At 38.7% G+C, this 14,439-nt stretch overlaps 1 protein-coding gene across 1 annotated transcript in view; it reads left to right on the top strand.

Moving 5' to 3' along the window:
* The window catches only part of CAMK4 (calcium/calmodulin dependent protein kinase IV), a 142,719-nt gene that overhangs the window by 81,383 nt on the left and 46,897 nt on the right, over positions 1-14,439 (top strand). Inside the window, exon 5 of the mRNA XM_008921431.2 lies at positions 12,140-12,212. Coding sequence (XP_008919679.1) covers positions 12,140-12,212 — 73 coding nt within the window. The remainder of the gene's footprint in view (positions 1-12,139; positions 12,213-14,439) is intronic.

The raw sequence follows: 14,439 nt of genomic DNA on the forward strand, positions 1-14,439 counted from the left end.
AGCAGTCCATTCTTCCATTGAATATGTTTGAGCTGCGGATAAGTAAGTTCTTTCATGTAAACATCCCCCTTATCATGAAGATGATTTTATAAATACCCAAGATACGATTAGTTTTCTAGAATCCTATTATCATTGTTGATGTGTTGTTGGTTTCAAGCCACTCAAAATAAAAGTTCTAGGTAATGAAATTATTCACTTCCTTCATCATATTTAACATTACTGTCAAGTCATCCATGTTATTGCTAAAATAACTCTCATTATGACAATTTTTCAATTGTGTTATCCAAAAGGAGATAAGTTCAAACAAATGTATCAGTTACACATCTGAGTTAATACAGCTGAAATCAGGGTGGCTTTGATTGTATTTATGAAAAGAAAACTCTTTCCCAGACTTCATAAATCACATTGTAAGTCATACCCTGATATACCACTTCATACGCAATAATAAAACTCTAAGCTGAACTGGAGAAGTTTGTGTAAATTAAAATATTTCTTGCCAGTTTACATGACAGTTTTTGCCAACCCAGTAAGTGAGGACTGACAAAGAGCTTGTGACAAAGAATGACAAAGAGAGTGACAGACCAGTGGAGGAATTTTTTACTTAAATGTAATTTCTTGGTACTGTTACTTTAGCTTTCTTGGTGTATTTCATCAGATTTTTGGTCTCTGTTGATTTGGCTTTGCTTCTAGTAATTAACATCTGTATTATTATGGGCAGTAATAGCTGTTGCAGCACTGTGAAGTCTGATCTTTGTTTTTTAAAGGCTAAATTTTGTTGAAGTTGGTTTATTCCATTTAGATTCTATTCATATCTATTGCCTCTCACCTGAATCACTTTTCCAAATATTAATTCCAGTAAAAAAATCAATTCTACTTTAACTTCATTTTACTCAGAATACCTGCAGATTGCTAAGAATAGTTTTTATTAGAGTCTTTTTTCTGCTTCAAATAATAATGTCAATCCATAAATTGTCCTTGACTGTACTTTGACATCTTGACCACAGACTCTTCTGTTTCTTCTTTCATCTTATTATTAAGTGCACCAAACAATGTCTAAAGATAGCACTTACACCTCACGGTCTCTTGAGTCACTTCCATTTCAAATTTCACATTTCCTCTGAAATATAAGTTCAAGCTGATATTCTCTTCTTTTATGGAGTGTACATTAACAAAAATATTAATTGTTCTAAAGAACTTGCCTTTCTAAGAGAGGTGGGAATTGTTACCTCTTATGGACAAAATCTAGTGAAGCCTTCCCAGGCTTCTCACACACCTTTTTGTTTGTGCTTTTGAAAGTTAGAATTGCTAACGGACATCAATAACAGTCAAGGAATTAATCAGTCACAGTGTCTTAGCTAGTGTCTTTTATTAGCTAGGGTCAGAATAACATCTTTTATTTGCTTCAGTGTTCTGGTCTTATCACGTAGTGGCAGCCTGTCTTCTGAACAGGGGTCAGAGAAGTCCTTTGGACTCAGTCCTAGTTACAGAGTCTGGGACAAATTTATCATTATGTGGGTATAACCAAAACTGTGTATTCTACACACTCTATGAAATTTCTGATGGACTGTTAGTAATGGATCATTTGCAGCAGCTCCCCAGGGCACACCTGACACTTCAGACTGCAAGCTGAAAAAGAAACCCTGCGAGTCAGGGGAGTGTTCTTTTCTTTTCAAACCAATGACTCAGCTCCGGGGAGGCATTAACACCTTCATACCCAGTCTGAGGGATCATCTCTGCTAAGGGGCCACAATGGGCTGGCATAATAGGCAGCTGCAACATCTAGACCATCAAAGATCTCAGAAATATCCCATGACTCACAGAGTTAAATCACCCATTGTGAAACTCCCTGCCCTGGGGGAGATAATGGGCATTCCCACCTGAACCTGAGCATATATAAACTTCGGGCTTTGGGAGTTCTGGTACCACTTGTCGTATCCAGAGGAGGACCAGAACTTCGACAGAATTGCAAACATCATCTGGACAAACAGGTTTTCTTTTCCTTTTACTTTGCACTCAGGAGGATAGCGCTCAGCACAGGGGCCAACAAACACTGTTCTGTTCTTGTCCCAGGGTGCTGGGTTATATATCTGCTTTTATGGGTTAAAACCAGTTTTTCTCTGTATCGTTGCATTTATCGTAATCTTTTTTAGTAAACTGTAAGTCTGACTTGTAATCTCTCTTGAGTTGGGTTCATTTCTCCAGCTGGTTTACTTTTAAACCAGCACAGACTCCCTGCTTCATATGATCATGTTACTGTCCCATCCCCCAGGACTGGCAAAAATAAAAAGCAGTTGGTGACAACTACATCAACCATGCCCTATTCTCTGAAATGGGAAGACAAGACAAAACCAGCTCTGGAGAAACTGCTCCTTGATGGCATTTAGTTTCTACAGAATTTAGCTTTAGTAATGATAAACCCCGGTATTTCCTTGTTGTACATTTGTAATAATGCCTTTACGCTTTTTTTTGTGTTCAGTTCCTAATTTTCTGTCACTCTGGGAACTGGGAAAGCCTTTTATAAATTGGACACATCAGTGCCTGTGAAGTTCTTCAGGTGTCGTTAATACTTAAAGTTCCTATGATTATAGCACCTCTGAGTATAAGTATTTTCAGTTTTTTCTGCCACAGCCTCACCACTTTAATATAGATATACATAATCGGGATGCCAGATGAACTACCTGTTAAATTAAATAGAAAGTTGATTAAGGCTTAGCTGAATTCCTTAACTATTACCATATTTAACTTTCATATTTGTTTGAAATGCAGAGAGTTTTAACAGCCCTGTGCAGGTGACAAGTCCAGGTATATATACCTACAGCCTATATAGCTGTACCCTACACACACACACATATATACATAATGTCTCTGACTGACCCAAGTGCTAACTATGTCTTCTGTGCCTTGATTCAACACCTCTTCTGAAATTAATAAGTCACTTAGAATGTGAGTGCTTTGTACATTTTTTTAAATTGCTTTTTTCTCTGTGTACATTATGACAAGAGTGTAAAGTGAAGTTAAAATGTTTTAGGACAAAGTAAAGTTATCCTGAATATTTAGAGCACCGAAATGCTTGTCCTAAATGATGATTGAGGTGATTTTTTGATGAAAGCCTGAAAAGCAAATCCCTTTTAGATAATGTACTTCTCAGTTCAATGTTGAAATTTAGCTATCATAAGGAATGTATCCCAGATCCAGACACCATGAAAGAGGCCAGGAGGACTGGAAGGGTTGAATCTGAAATAATCCTGAACAGAATAACTGAATGATGTAAATACTCCTGTGAACTCGGACATAGAGGAATATAAGTACAATCTGTGTTGTGCAAGCTGTGCCCAGTTTCAGAAGTTGACTGTCAGTTGTTTCACTCTTATTGGGAAGTAGGTGATGTGCCAGAGTGAGCCCCAGTGAATGTGTTTAAACTGTCATGGCAGCTACAACTGTGCTGGTTTGGCATGAAGAGGTGGAAGAGGTGGAACTGGCAGGCGGAACTGGCAGGTGGGTCACCTGAGCTCAAAGAGTATTTTTCAACCATACATGGGCATCCAGGTCTTTGGGTTTTGTTTCTTAAATACCTCTGTAGTCTTCTTGTGTAAGCTATTCCAGTGACTCTCCAAATTAGGTTCAGTGTCAATATCAGGAAAAACTTTCTATCTGCAAATTTGACCAATATTTGTTTGCCTTGTCACCAGCCGGTAGGAAAAAGATGATTACTTTCTTCTTTACAGCAAATTTTATATCAAACTTTCAGGCATGGAAGACTGAGGAAGACTGTATTTTGTCAGCCCCAGCAATCTTTTGTCCTCAGTTATGTTTTCTGTGGGTCTGTTACCATCTATTGAATTTCCCCCACATTCCCACATTTTTCTCATATTGTGGTGCCCTCAGCAAGACAAAGAAATCCAATTAAAGCCTCAGCAGTTGTTGGCAGGGCAGCTTCATCAGCCCCTTCAGTGCAGCTCTCTTCCCCTCCCCAAGCCACTGCCTCTTTTTCAAGTTTTCAGCGGTCCTTCACTTTGCCCCCTCTCAGTTGCTCAGACAGGAGCTGTGACATGCTGCAGTTACTCAGTTTGTTGCATTGCCTCACACAGTCATTAACACAAAACTTTTGTATGAGGGAGGAGCTTGAGCAGCCACTTTATGAGCACTGTGGCTTCGTGACCTCTAGAAACAAGGACTATTATTTTTTTAAAATATGTTCTGAAATTAAGCTCCTGAAAGATCAACTTGTTTAATTCAGTGGGTGCTATAGAAATGCTGAGTTGGAAGTGGAAGTTAAAGAGGGGAAAACAAACCCCAGTGCAAGATACAAAAAATACACAATTTTCCTCTAAGTTCTCCTGCATGCCACATTTATCAGAGAGTGCCTCTTGTTTAAAAACAATGAAGGGAAAAGAGTTTTCCTGAATGGCTGCATTTCATTTCTAAACAGAGTATTGAAGAAAAACTTCTAGTTTGTTTGACTTGGAGTCAGATCGAAACCCAGGTTTGTATTTTCCATTATCCTTCTTCAGATCAGGGGTAGGCGGTTTGAGTTGTTAGAGACAGTAACAGCTAGTCTGCTCTGGAATATGAAAATGGTTGTATAATAAGGGAGAATCAGCAAACTGAAATAGAGGTACTTTTAAAAATATTTTATTACTCTTCTATTCTGTAGTATGGAAAATACACAAATATTTAAGAGGGAAACTTTATTTTTAACTAAACAAATGCATCAGAGCAACAAGGAATTGGCATCACCTCAGTACAAACATGAGCCAATAGATCTGTGAATCATTCATTGAGAAACTGTCTCATGTGGAAACCATTTTGCTACTGAATAGAGTGATGAAATTTTCTTTTCCTATTTCTGCTAGTTTTCAGTCTCACTTTAGCTTGTATAAAGCTTCTAATTTCATTTTAATTAAATACAAGAATTTACATAAGAATTAAGTGAATAGGTCAGAAAAATCTCTGTGAAAACCAAAACATTTTAGATAAATTACCATTTATTATGTAGAATAAAATAATTTTAATTGTTAGCACATACTGGCATTGGAACACAACTTGTATTTATATAGGCCAGTGCCTTGTCTGAGACTGTAGATGATGTAACATGATGCAGCCCACAGCTAAGATGTGGTGCAAGGATTTTGAGTAAAAGCCAAGTAGAGGCAGAATGAAAATGACCCTAAAAACAGTGACGGCTTTTATTGATGTCACGATGTTTATAAAGAATAGTCTAAAAAGCAAATTCAGACATTGCTTAAAGAAAGAGAAACAATATTGGGAAATGATGTAATAAAAAATTTTATTGTTTTCAATGGCTAAACAGATTTAGCAGGACTTATGCAAGCCACATTATATGTTTCTAAATTCAGCTAATACTCAAGTGCTACCGACTGCACATTGTGGAGAAATAGGTTTTATAGCAGTAATATTAAATGATGGCTAAATATTGCAAGTTTTAGAGTAACTGTTTAGATTAATTGGCATAAAACTAAGTACACTTACCAATCTGAGGTAAGGATAGTAAGAAACAGACTTTACCTGCTCACATTTCAGGCAAAATTGGAGTATGGCTAGGGTGGCCTGTGTGGGAAGGAAGCAGAGAAGAAAAGCTAAGAATAGGAGAACTAGTACATGTAGAGCATGGGGGAGGAAAAAGTGAGTTTGTTAAAGTGGTAAGGTTTCAGATTTTCTTGATCGCTGGGAGTCGTGAGAACAGCTTGTGTTTAAAATTGAAGGAATATTCATTGCACTGAATTCTAATACCCAAGAAAAACAAATGAAAAATAGGTTTTGGTTTCAGGATCAGGGAGCTGGTAAAAGTACCCATTTCTTGTGCTGTTTTGCTCCTCTTCTGTCTTGTTTCTTCCATCCCCCAGTGCCCTCAATTGCAGGTTTCAGGAGTTGCTCCAGTGAAAGGCCTGGAGTGGTTCTGTGGGCTGTGCTGCCTGGGGAAGGATCAACATCCTTCCTCAGTCTTAACTGAGAGGTCTCACTGTTACAGCAGCAGCAAGTGCTGACTGAGAATTTAAGATATGGGCAATCTCGCACAAAGAGGAGCATGCCATCAGTGACTATCCCAGTCTAGCATCCTCTGGCACCAGATGAGTCCTCTCCTTAATCAAAGCAGATGGTTTTGATTTCTTTTTTTACCACTGCACTGTGCAAGCACTGTTTCTCTTGCTAGACTTGGAAAGAGCTGGCCCTCTGTTTCATTACTCATTGAAAAATCCCACCCAAAACTTAGTCCTTTCCTTCTCTGAAATGTTCACTTGTTTGTTCTTGTAGGAAATTGATTGTTTCCACTTCCTTAACATGCTTGTCTTTAATCCCCAGACACATGTATTTCAGTGAACTGTAAAACTGTATATCAATATAATTTTAATACTCCTCTGAAAATTGATTCTAAAATCACACGTTGGGTTCCCCATCTCTTTCCTCACTTATTTTCAGATCCCATGTGTTTAGTTTAGTTTAGCAGGACTTTTTTTTGTTCCTACCATTAATAAAGTTTCTGCGGAACAAGTGTGGCCACTACTTTCCTCCCTTTACTGGGATATCCCACTGCTTTCAGTACATTTACACAGATACAGTGAAATAAAGCATAGTACACCAAGTCCTAAGAAGAATGTCCCAAAAGGAATAAAATTCACTACACGGTGTGCCCAAATTATACTGCTTGTTAGAGGGGTATGTTGAACACTGGTAGGAGCTTATGCATCTGCTGATGTGGACCGATGAAGTTACACATAATGGAAACATTATAAGCAACAAAGCAAGCTCTGTAATTCTATGGTGGAGAGGCTACACTGAAAACCACCTGCAAAACTGAAGAATTTATATTGCAAGAAAACTGGAAGTGCTCACAGGGAACAGAGGTGTTAGAAAGGCTGGTTGGAAGTTGGCAAGGATTACTGCAAATTATGAAACACTTGAACACATACATGTGTTTGATCATGTGGAAGCTGTCAAAATTCCAGTTACCCACTGTGTATAGGGAGAGCATGCATCAGGAGAGACATTATACCATTTCCACAGGCTTGCTGGGCAGGGTAATGCTGAGGGTGGTTTTGCCCATCACTACATTTGTTACAGCTCCATACAAGGCTTTTCTACCTCTGAGCGTCAGCAGCAGCTGAGAGCATTACAGTTGCTTTGATGGTGCAGCTGAGGGCTGTGGGCTGGGGAGCACAGGGGAATGGTTTCTGTTGGGTGGCCGGACCCTACAGGGAGGCAGAGGTGCATCTCAGCACCCTGGGGACTGGGGCTGTTCTGAAAGGGCATCTCCATCTCTGCACATAGCAGGAAGGGGCAGAGAGGAGGGGGCCTTGGGAAGTACTTCACTGCTTCTCTGTATAGAATGAAGAACATTTGTCTCAAATATGTTCATGTGTGCTTGGAAAGACAAGATTAAAGTAGGTGGTGTCTTAGGAGACCTGTGGTTTGACATCCATCAGTGGTTGCTCTGTGAAACATGTGTCTCACCACATGTAAGTGTAAACAACTGAATAAGCATATTTCAGTAAGTGTGTGCACACAAGCATGAATGAAAAAGTGATTCTGCACAAACCAGCACTTCATTTTTGCTTGCTCTAGAATGTCTTAATTTTGGACTTCTGTCTTGAATTTCCTGGATCCTTGCAGCACCAAATTCAGTGTTTTTCAGAGGTTTTTTTGTTTATTCTGTTTGACTTTAAGCATTTCTGGATTCCCAGATGTTTTTCTCAGTTTTTCTGTCAAGTACTCTTTTGGTATACTTGGCTCTTCATTTGTGTATCAAAGAGAGTATTTAATTAATTCCTTATTGTTGCTGTTCCTATCTTTCTGTCCTTTCAGCAAAGGTTTAATCTACCTCCAACCATAGTTTTCTTAAAGATCATTCTGCAAACTAGCTATAAATAGCTGGGTTTGCTTCAATAATAACAAAATAAGTCATTTCTGCAAGTTTCCTTCCCATTATGGGGAAAAAGAGCAATGAGTCATTGTTAATCTGCAGGTTAAAATTGAAAAATCCTTGTAAAGAAGCTTCGTTCATCTCAGGTAGGAGTGCTGTTATAAAGAAGCAAACTGGCACACCTACCATTTGTCTTATGTAAACTAGTGCAAGGAAGATGCAAAAAATAGATATGCAAATGATCTGCCAGCTTTATTACATGATCTAAACTACATGATAATCTTCTTTCAGTACTCTTCCTTGTTGTGTAATAACCAGGTTTTAGTTCTAAATCAGAGTGCCCTTAGAAATAAATTTTCATCTTTAGAAAGCAATATGTCTTTTTCATTGATTGCTGTTACAGAAGATTAGGTTTTCTATTGGCTAGATTATTATTAAGAATTAGATGTCTATTCTCAATAACTTCCATTTCTTGACTTCTGGAAAACTGGAAAGTTAACTGCAGGTGACATAAGCTGTAATTGGCCTGACAGGGTCCATTATTCATGTGTAACTCATGTTATTAGAGGATGGGTCAAATGCATTGCACAATAATTCTACAGTTTGTTTTCATTACTCTCCTGAAATATGGACCCACATTTCATTACATTTATTACTTTAAAGCGTAAATTTACCAAGGCTTATCTACAGTGTCTGTGGGATTCTTCTGCTGTATATTTAATGTAAATAATGAGAGCAGCGTGCTATCCTTACCCCCATATACTGTCTAAGTCAGGGTGGGCTCCTCTTGAGGTCAACAAGAGGGCAGTCTTGAGCATCTCTTTGATCTCCTTTGCAGTGGTCAGGTAATTAGTGGTTTTCATTTCTGCATTAGTTGGGCATTGGCAGAAAGCTCAGAACCTCATCTCTTCTTTGGTTTTGTTGAATGGAGAAAAATACAAAGAAGTAGACTGCATTTAAGAGATGTATTTTTTTTTTCCTTCCCCCAGTTTATCTGTTTGAAAAAGATAGAAAAAGGATTATGTTGCCTTACTGTAAAATGAGGAAATTGTTGGATTAAGGGAGAAATGTAAATTGAATTGTAGCTACATTGCTTCATATTTCTCTGATCTTAGTCACATGTGTGACCCAGAGAATTAGAAATCCTGTTGAAACCTTAAAACCTGCCTCATATGTTTCTGAAGTCAGGTGCACAAGGTCATCCTGCACCTCTTGGACCCAATGCGTGGGCAGGTGGGATACTACAGACAGGTATGCCTGGCTGACACTAAATACTTTACTTGAGTTCAAAAGGAGGAGGAATCAAAACTAGTATGCTTGAGGGGAAAAAAAGAACTAAGCAAAAGCATCACTGGGGCTCAGGTCCCACCATGTAATCTAATAGAAGAGGATAATTCAGCCTGAAATAGCTAAGGAGGAATCTTACCTTCAAGTATAATGTAGCATTTTATTGTGTAATTTTTGGCTTTTTGTAACCTCTTTCCTACATTTCACGCTAAAACCCTAACATAATAGCTCGATGAGATAAGCTTTACTTTGTTTTAACCTTGTGATGATAATTGCCAGTAAGGCTCTCCCTAACAGTTTAAACAGATGACCAAAGCAGAGAGGTACAAAAAAAATCAAAGGTGCTAAAGCAGCGCATATGTGATGTTAGCTATAGGGCTGCCAAAAAAACCCCCCCAAAAAAACCCAAAAAAACCCAAACCAAACAAATTTCTAGAAATAAGGCCAAGGAATTATGCAGCTAAGAAATCATGGTGAAATAGAAGAGCTGCTTGAGAGGAATTACTTGCTGCTACTGATGCCACAGAAGTTCTCTATCAACCTGCACCTCAGGAAGCCTCCCATCATCCCCATATCACCATTGGCCAATCAGAGCTCAAATCAGTCCAGCAGTTTAATTACCTAGGTAGCCTCATCTCCTCGGACAGTAAGATTGACAGAGAGATTGACTACAGGTTAGCAAAGGCATACTGTGCCTTTGGAAAGCTTCATAAAAGAGTTTGGCAAAATAAACACTTGAAGAAAAGTACCAAGATCAGTGTTTACAGAGCCATAGTGCTGTCTACTCTCTTATATGGGTCCAAATCATGGGTCATCTACCGCCACCACCTGCATCTCCTAGAACGCTTCCATCAACGCTGCCTCCGTACAATCCTAAACATCCACTGGTCAGATTATGTGACCAATACATCTGTTCTAGAACAAGCAGCAGTCACAACTATTGAGGCCATGTTGCTGAGAACACAGCTGCGCTGGGCAGGGCACATCTCAAGGATGAAGGACCACCACCTCCCTAAGATCTTGCTTTATGGTGAACTTGTCACCGGCTACCGCAAGAGAGGAGCCCCGAAGAAAAGATACAAGGACTCCCTGAAACAACTTCTCAGCCTTGGCCATATTGATCATCATAACTGGTCTACTCTGACCTCCAATCAGGAGGTCTGGAGACACACCATCTATAATGCTGCTGCTTCCTTTGAGAACGCACGCAGGATCACTCTTGAGGAGAAAAGACAATGCAGAAAGAATCATGTCTTGCAGAATAACCACCTAAGGAGTCTTTCTGCTGTGCCTTTTGCAACCAGACGTGCCTGTCTCGTATTTGCCTTTTCAGCCACCAGTGTGCCTGTAACAATTATGGGTAGAGCCCTTCCCAAATCTTCGTTCTTGAAGCCTAGCCAGGATGGTAATGATGATGATGTCACATCAATAGACTTAGTTATCTGTGAACATGATGAATGTTAAGGTAAAGCAATTGCAGCCAGTTAGGAATATCCCTGAATAGACTATTTTCCACAGTACCATGCTTGTTGTATCAGTTTCTGTTGGAGTACTATCTTTGCATTGTTCCTTATTGCACCTGATCTTCTAATGAGCGTGTAGTAGTGCTTTTCATATGTACATTAGTCAACACCCTTCCCATCAGCTTTTGTGAAGCTATGAGGTGTTGCACTGATGGCAACTAAATATGAGTCTATTATTACAGAGAAAGGAAGTGATAAAAAGTTACTGCAAAGCAGGAGCAGTGGGGAGAAAGAGGTATAGGCTTCTTGCCACCAGAGAGTCTTTTTATGGACCTTAGGCAGAAGGTCTTTCCAGTGACTTCTGACTTCAGATATTACAAGCTTCTTGCTGTATTGCTTTGTGGGGATTTTAGGGTATTGTTTTGTAAAACTGGCTTGTGTGCTTGCAGGACATAACTTTGAAAAACCTCTCATAGGCACCACTGGTTCTGTTTCTAGACAAGACCTGGCTATGCTTTCTCTTTAAAGTGACTCTCTGAGGGAGAATTATTGTAGTTCACAAATACTGTGCACAGTTAAAAACAACAGTAAAAAGACTGTTGGGTGTCGTAACCATGATATTGTCCATCTTAATGATAGATCCTTCTTTTATTAACTTCTCATGTGTAATTGTGCAAATCTGTATCTTCTGCTGGCTCTGTTTAACTGCACTCTGCATTTATAATGTTTCATTCTCTAATGGCAGTTCTTGCAGAACTTAGTGTTTTCATCATGTAAGGTTCCAGGGAGATAATACTGAAGAAGAAAGTTGAAAGTTTCTTTATTTTGCAAGACTGAACTGATGAAAAGCAAAGGGAGAAAAGAATATGGATTTGCAGGACCTTCAGAACCCATAAATTGCTGGACTCCCCATAAGCACCACATGGTCAACGCATTACCAAATCAAGCTATCACATCTCATCTATACAAAATAAGCATAGCATACTGGCTGTTTATGTTAAGAAGAAAGAAAAAGGTAGTTTTAGTTGTAATGAAACTGTTTCTTTGACTACAGCAGCCCCAGTTTTCTACTGAGGGGGGAAAAAAGGCACATTCAGCACATTTCACTTGAGGGATAATTTGAAACTAGTGAACCCTTTCTCTTGAATAATTCAGATCTGTGTGTGTTTTGTTTCATAAAGGGCTAGCTAAATTGAGGGGAACTAAGTTAAATATAAAAGTGAAAAAACAGTTCCTAAAGGATGTCTAGTTCTGTCTGAGAGTAATTCAGACCAGAACCTTTGAACTGAGTATGTACATATTACAAGCATCTTACTTAGTTGATATTTTATCTCCTGTTTTTCATTTAACTGGGTAACTTAAATTGCAAAAAGGTTGTTTTTAAGTCTTTTGGGGGCACTTTAGAGTCCTGGTCATATTTAAAATTGATTGCTTGCTGTCTCATTTTTGAAAAAGAAACCTCTGTGCACTGTTTATTTACCTTAATGCTTAATCCTTTTTTTCTCTGTAGGATTGTGGAAAAGGGTTACTACAGTGAACGAGATGCTGCTGATGCTGTTAAACAAATTCTGGAGGCTGTTGCTGTGAGTATTGTCATCATATACTCAGCACCTGATCTTTCACCTTTAGTGGTTCAATAAATACTTATGTGTGAAAGAGGCAGAGTTTACTGGAGACAATCTAAACGATAACGTTGTACTGAATTTTTTTTAAGATAGTGGCACTTTGAAGGGCGAGAAGTGACTTTGTATGGCAACATTTTTAATGCACTAAGTCACCTGTTACAACGGAATGTGTGCTCTGTCCAGTCTCTGCTGTGGAATTCAGCACTGGTTGTTTTAGCCCCAAAAGTAATTTGAAGTCACTGAGACTTGTATAGCTCATTTTGTTTTGACGAGTTTGTCATAGTAACTTATTTGGAGCCTTAAACAAAAGAAAGTGCAGTACTTTTCATCTCAAAAGGATAATAGATCAGCTGAATGTGTTAGCTGATATGAAGAGTCACAAAAATTTAAGTCAGAGACTCCTGAAGAATATTGCCATGAAAATAGTTATGCTTCATTTGCAGTTGTTACCTTAAGGTGACCCATCACAAGTTTTGCCACTACGAAGAAGCATTTATACAAAAAAGGCTCTTTGGAAGGAAGTGGCCACAGCACTAAGCCTCCCAGAGTTCAAGAGATGTTTGGACAATGCTCTCAGGCACACGGTGTGATTCTTGGGGCTGCCCTGAGCAGTGCTGGGAGCTGGACTTTGATGATCCTTGTGGGTCCCTTCCAACTCAGGATATTCTATGATGCAAAGTGTGGACTACTGTGAAAAGTGCATAGTGTAGATTGCAACATATCTAATAAAAAACCAACTCTTCTTGCTCATCATATTGCATATACATGTTCAGAATGAAAGTAATATTGAGAGAAAGCAGAATAAGAATTGGTGCCAGTAGTTTATGCAGTTTCTAATATACCTTCTTCCTCTATATTTTTTGTGATTTTCAAATAATTTTATACAGCTATTTCACATTCTGTCACTTTCAGAAAGTTATAAAGATTTTTGAGGCAAGAAGATGAAGGCTCCTAGTGTCTACATAAAATGTTTCCATACATTATCTGTTCTTCTTAGTCACTTGTAGCTCTTCCATCTAACTTCACACCAGACGTTCTCCAAAACAGCTATCAGATGCTGGGACAGTACTTAAGAAATTAATTTCTCAAATATCTAGTCTGTATACTAGCACCAATCACTTCCAGAACAGAAGAAAGGGAACATGTTGGACAAGGAAAAAGTATTCCAGCTGGGACTCTTGAAGGCTTTCAGACAAGTAACAATATAGAGGCAATTTTACTTTATGAAACTAAGATGTTATCAAGGCCTCAAGAGAGATGGATACTAAAGATTTTGTGTTCTGCTGTGCCTGACAGTCTGACTTCAGAGTCAGCAGGTGATATTTTGGATTTTATCCAGTGGCGCTGTGTAGTTGTCGGCAGCAGATGAAGGTGCTTTGGGGTAAAGCAGCCAGGTAGCAAAAAGACTGCAAAGATCTTGGAGTCAGAGGTGTGTAAGTAGTGCAGATGGAACTTGCCTGACTTTTGGTATACTTCCAGACTGTCAGCCTTTTCAAATAAAGTACAGCTGTTGACCACATGGGGAAAAGAGAGGTCAGCCTGAAGGGCTCATTTGAAGGATCTGTACAGATCATCTGAGGAGACAGTGCCAGAGAAGCTGTCCCTGAGAACGGGCTGTCATGACTGACCTCTGTGGAAGGTGTCTAGAGATGAGGAGATTACTCGTTACATCAGTAATTCAGAGAAGGAACAGGCCAATTTGGGCATATTTCCCTGGGATGGTAACAAAATACTTCAATGTAAAAAGTTGCTATAAATCATGGTTTGGTATTATTTGTAAGCCTGTTCACGCTAAATAAGATGTGAGAACTACTGTTTACTACACTAACTACACATACTGCAAGACCATGCATGTTCACTTCATGTTACTTTCTGAATGATCTGATGTTTGCTGAGTCATTCTTATTCAAAGAAATCTAAATTATGTATTTTAATTCACAGCATAATGTATTTGCATAAACTTTTAAAATTGGTTCAGATTATTATTTTATGACCAACTTTTTCTTTCAGTTGAAGTGCTCCAGTTAAGATAGTTCTACATTATTTAACATTCTTTTTGCAAAAAAAAGAAAGATGATGATCAAGTTCTGCTGAAAGATATTTCAGGAGGTGTTTCAGCTCTTTATTTTAAAAACCAGAAACCAGATGAAAATCTTCAGTTTCTATGAGTTGTAGTAACTTGGCT

Source organism: Manacus vitellinus, unplaced genomic scaffold (genome assembly GCF_001715985.3).
Source record: "Manacus vitellinus isolate BGI_N305 unplaced genomic scaffold, ASM171598v3 scaffold_23_pilon, whole genome shotgun sequence".
NCBI classification, from domain to species: Eukaryota; Metazoa; Chordata; class Aves; order Passeriformes; family Pipridae; genus Manacus; species Manacus vitellinus.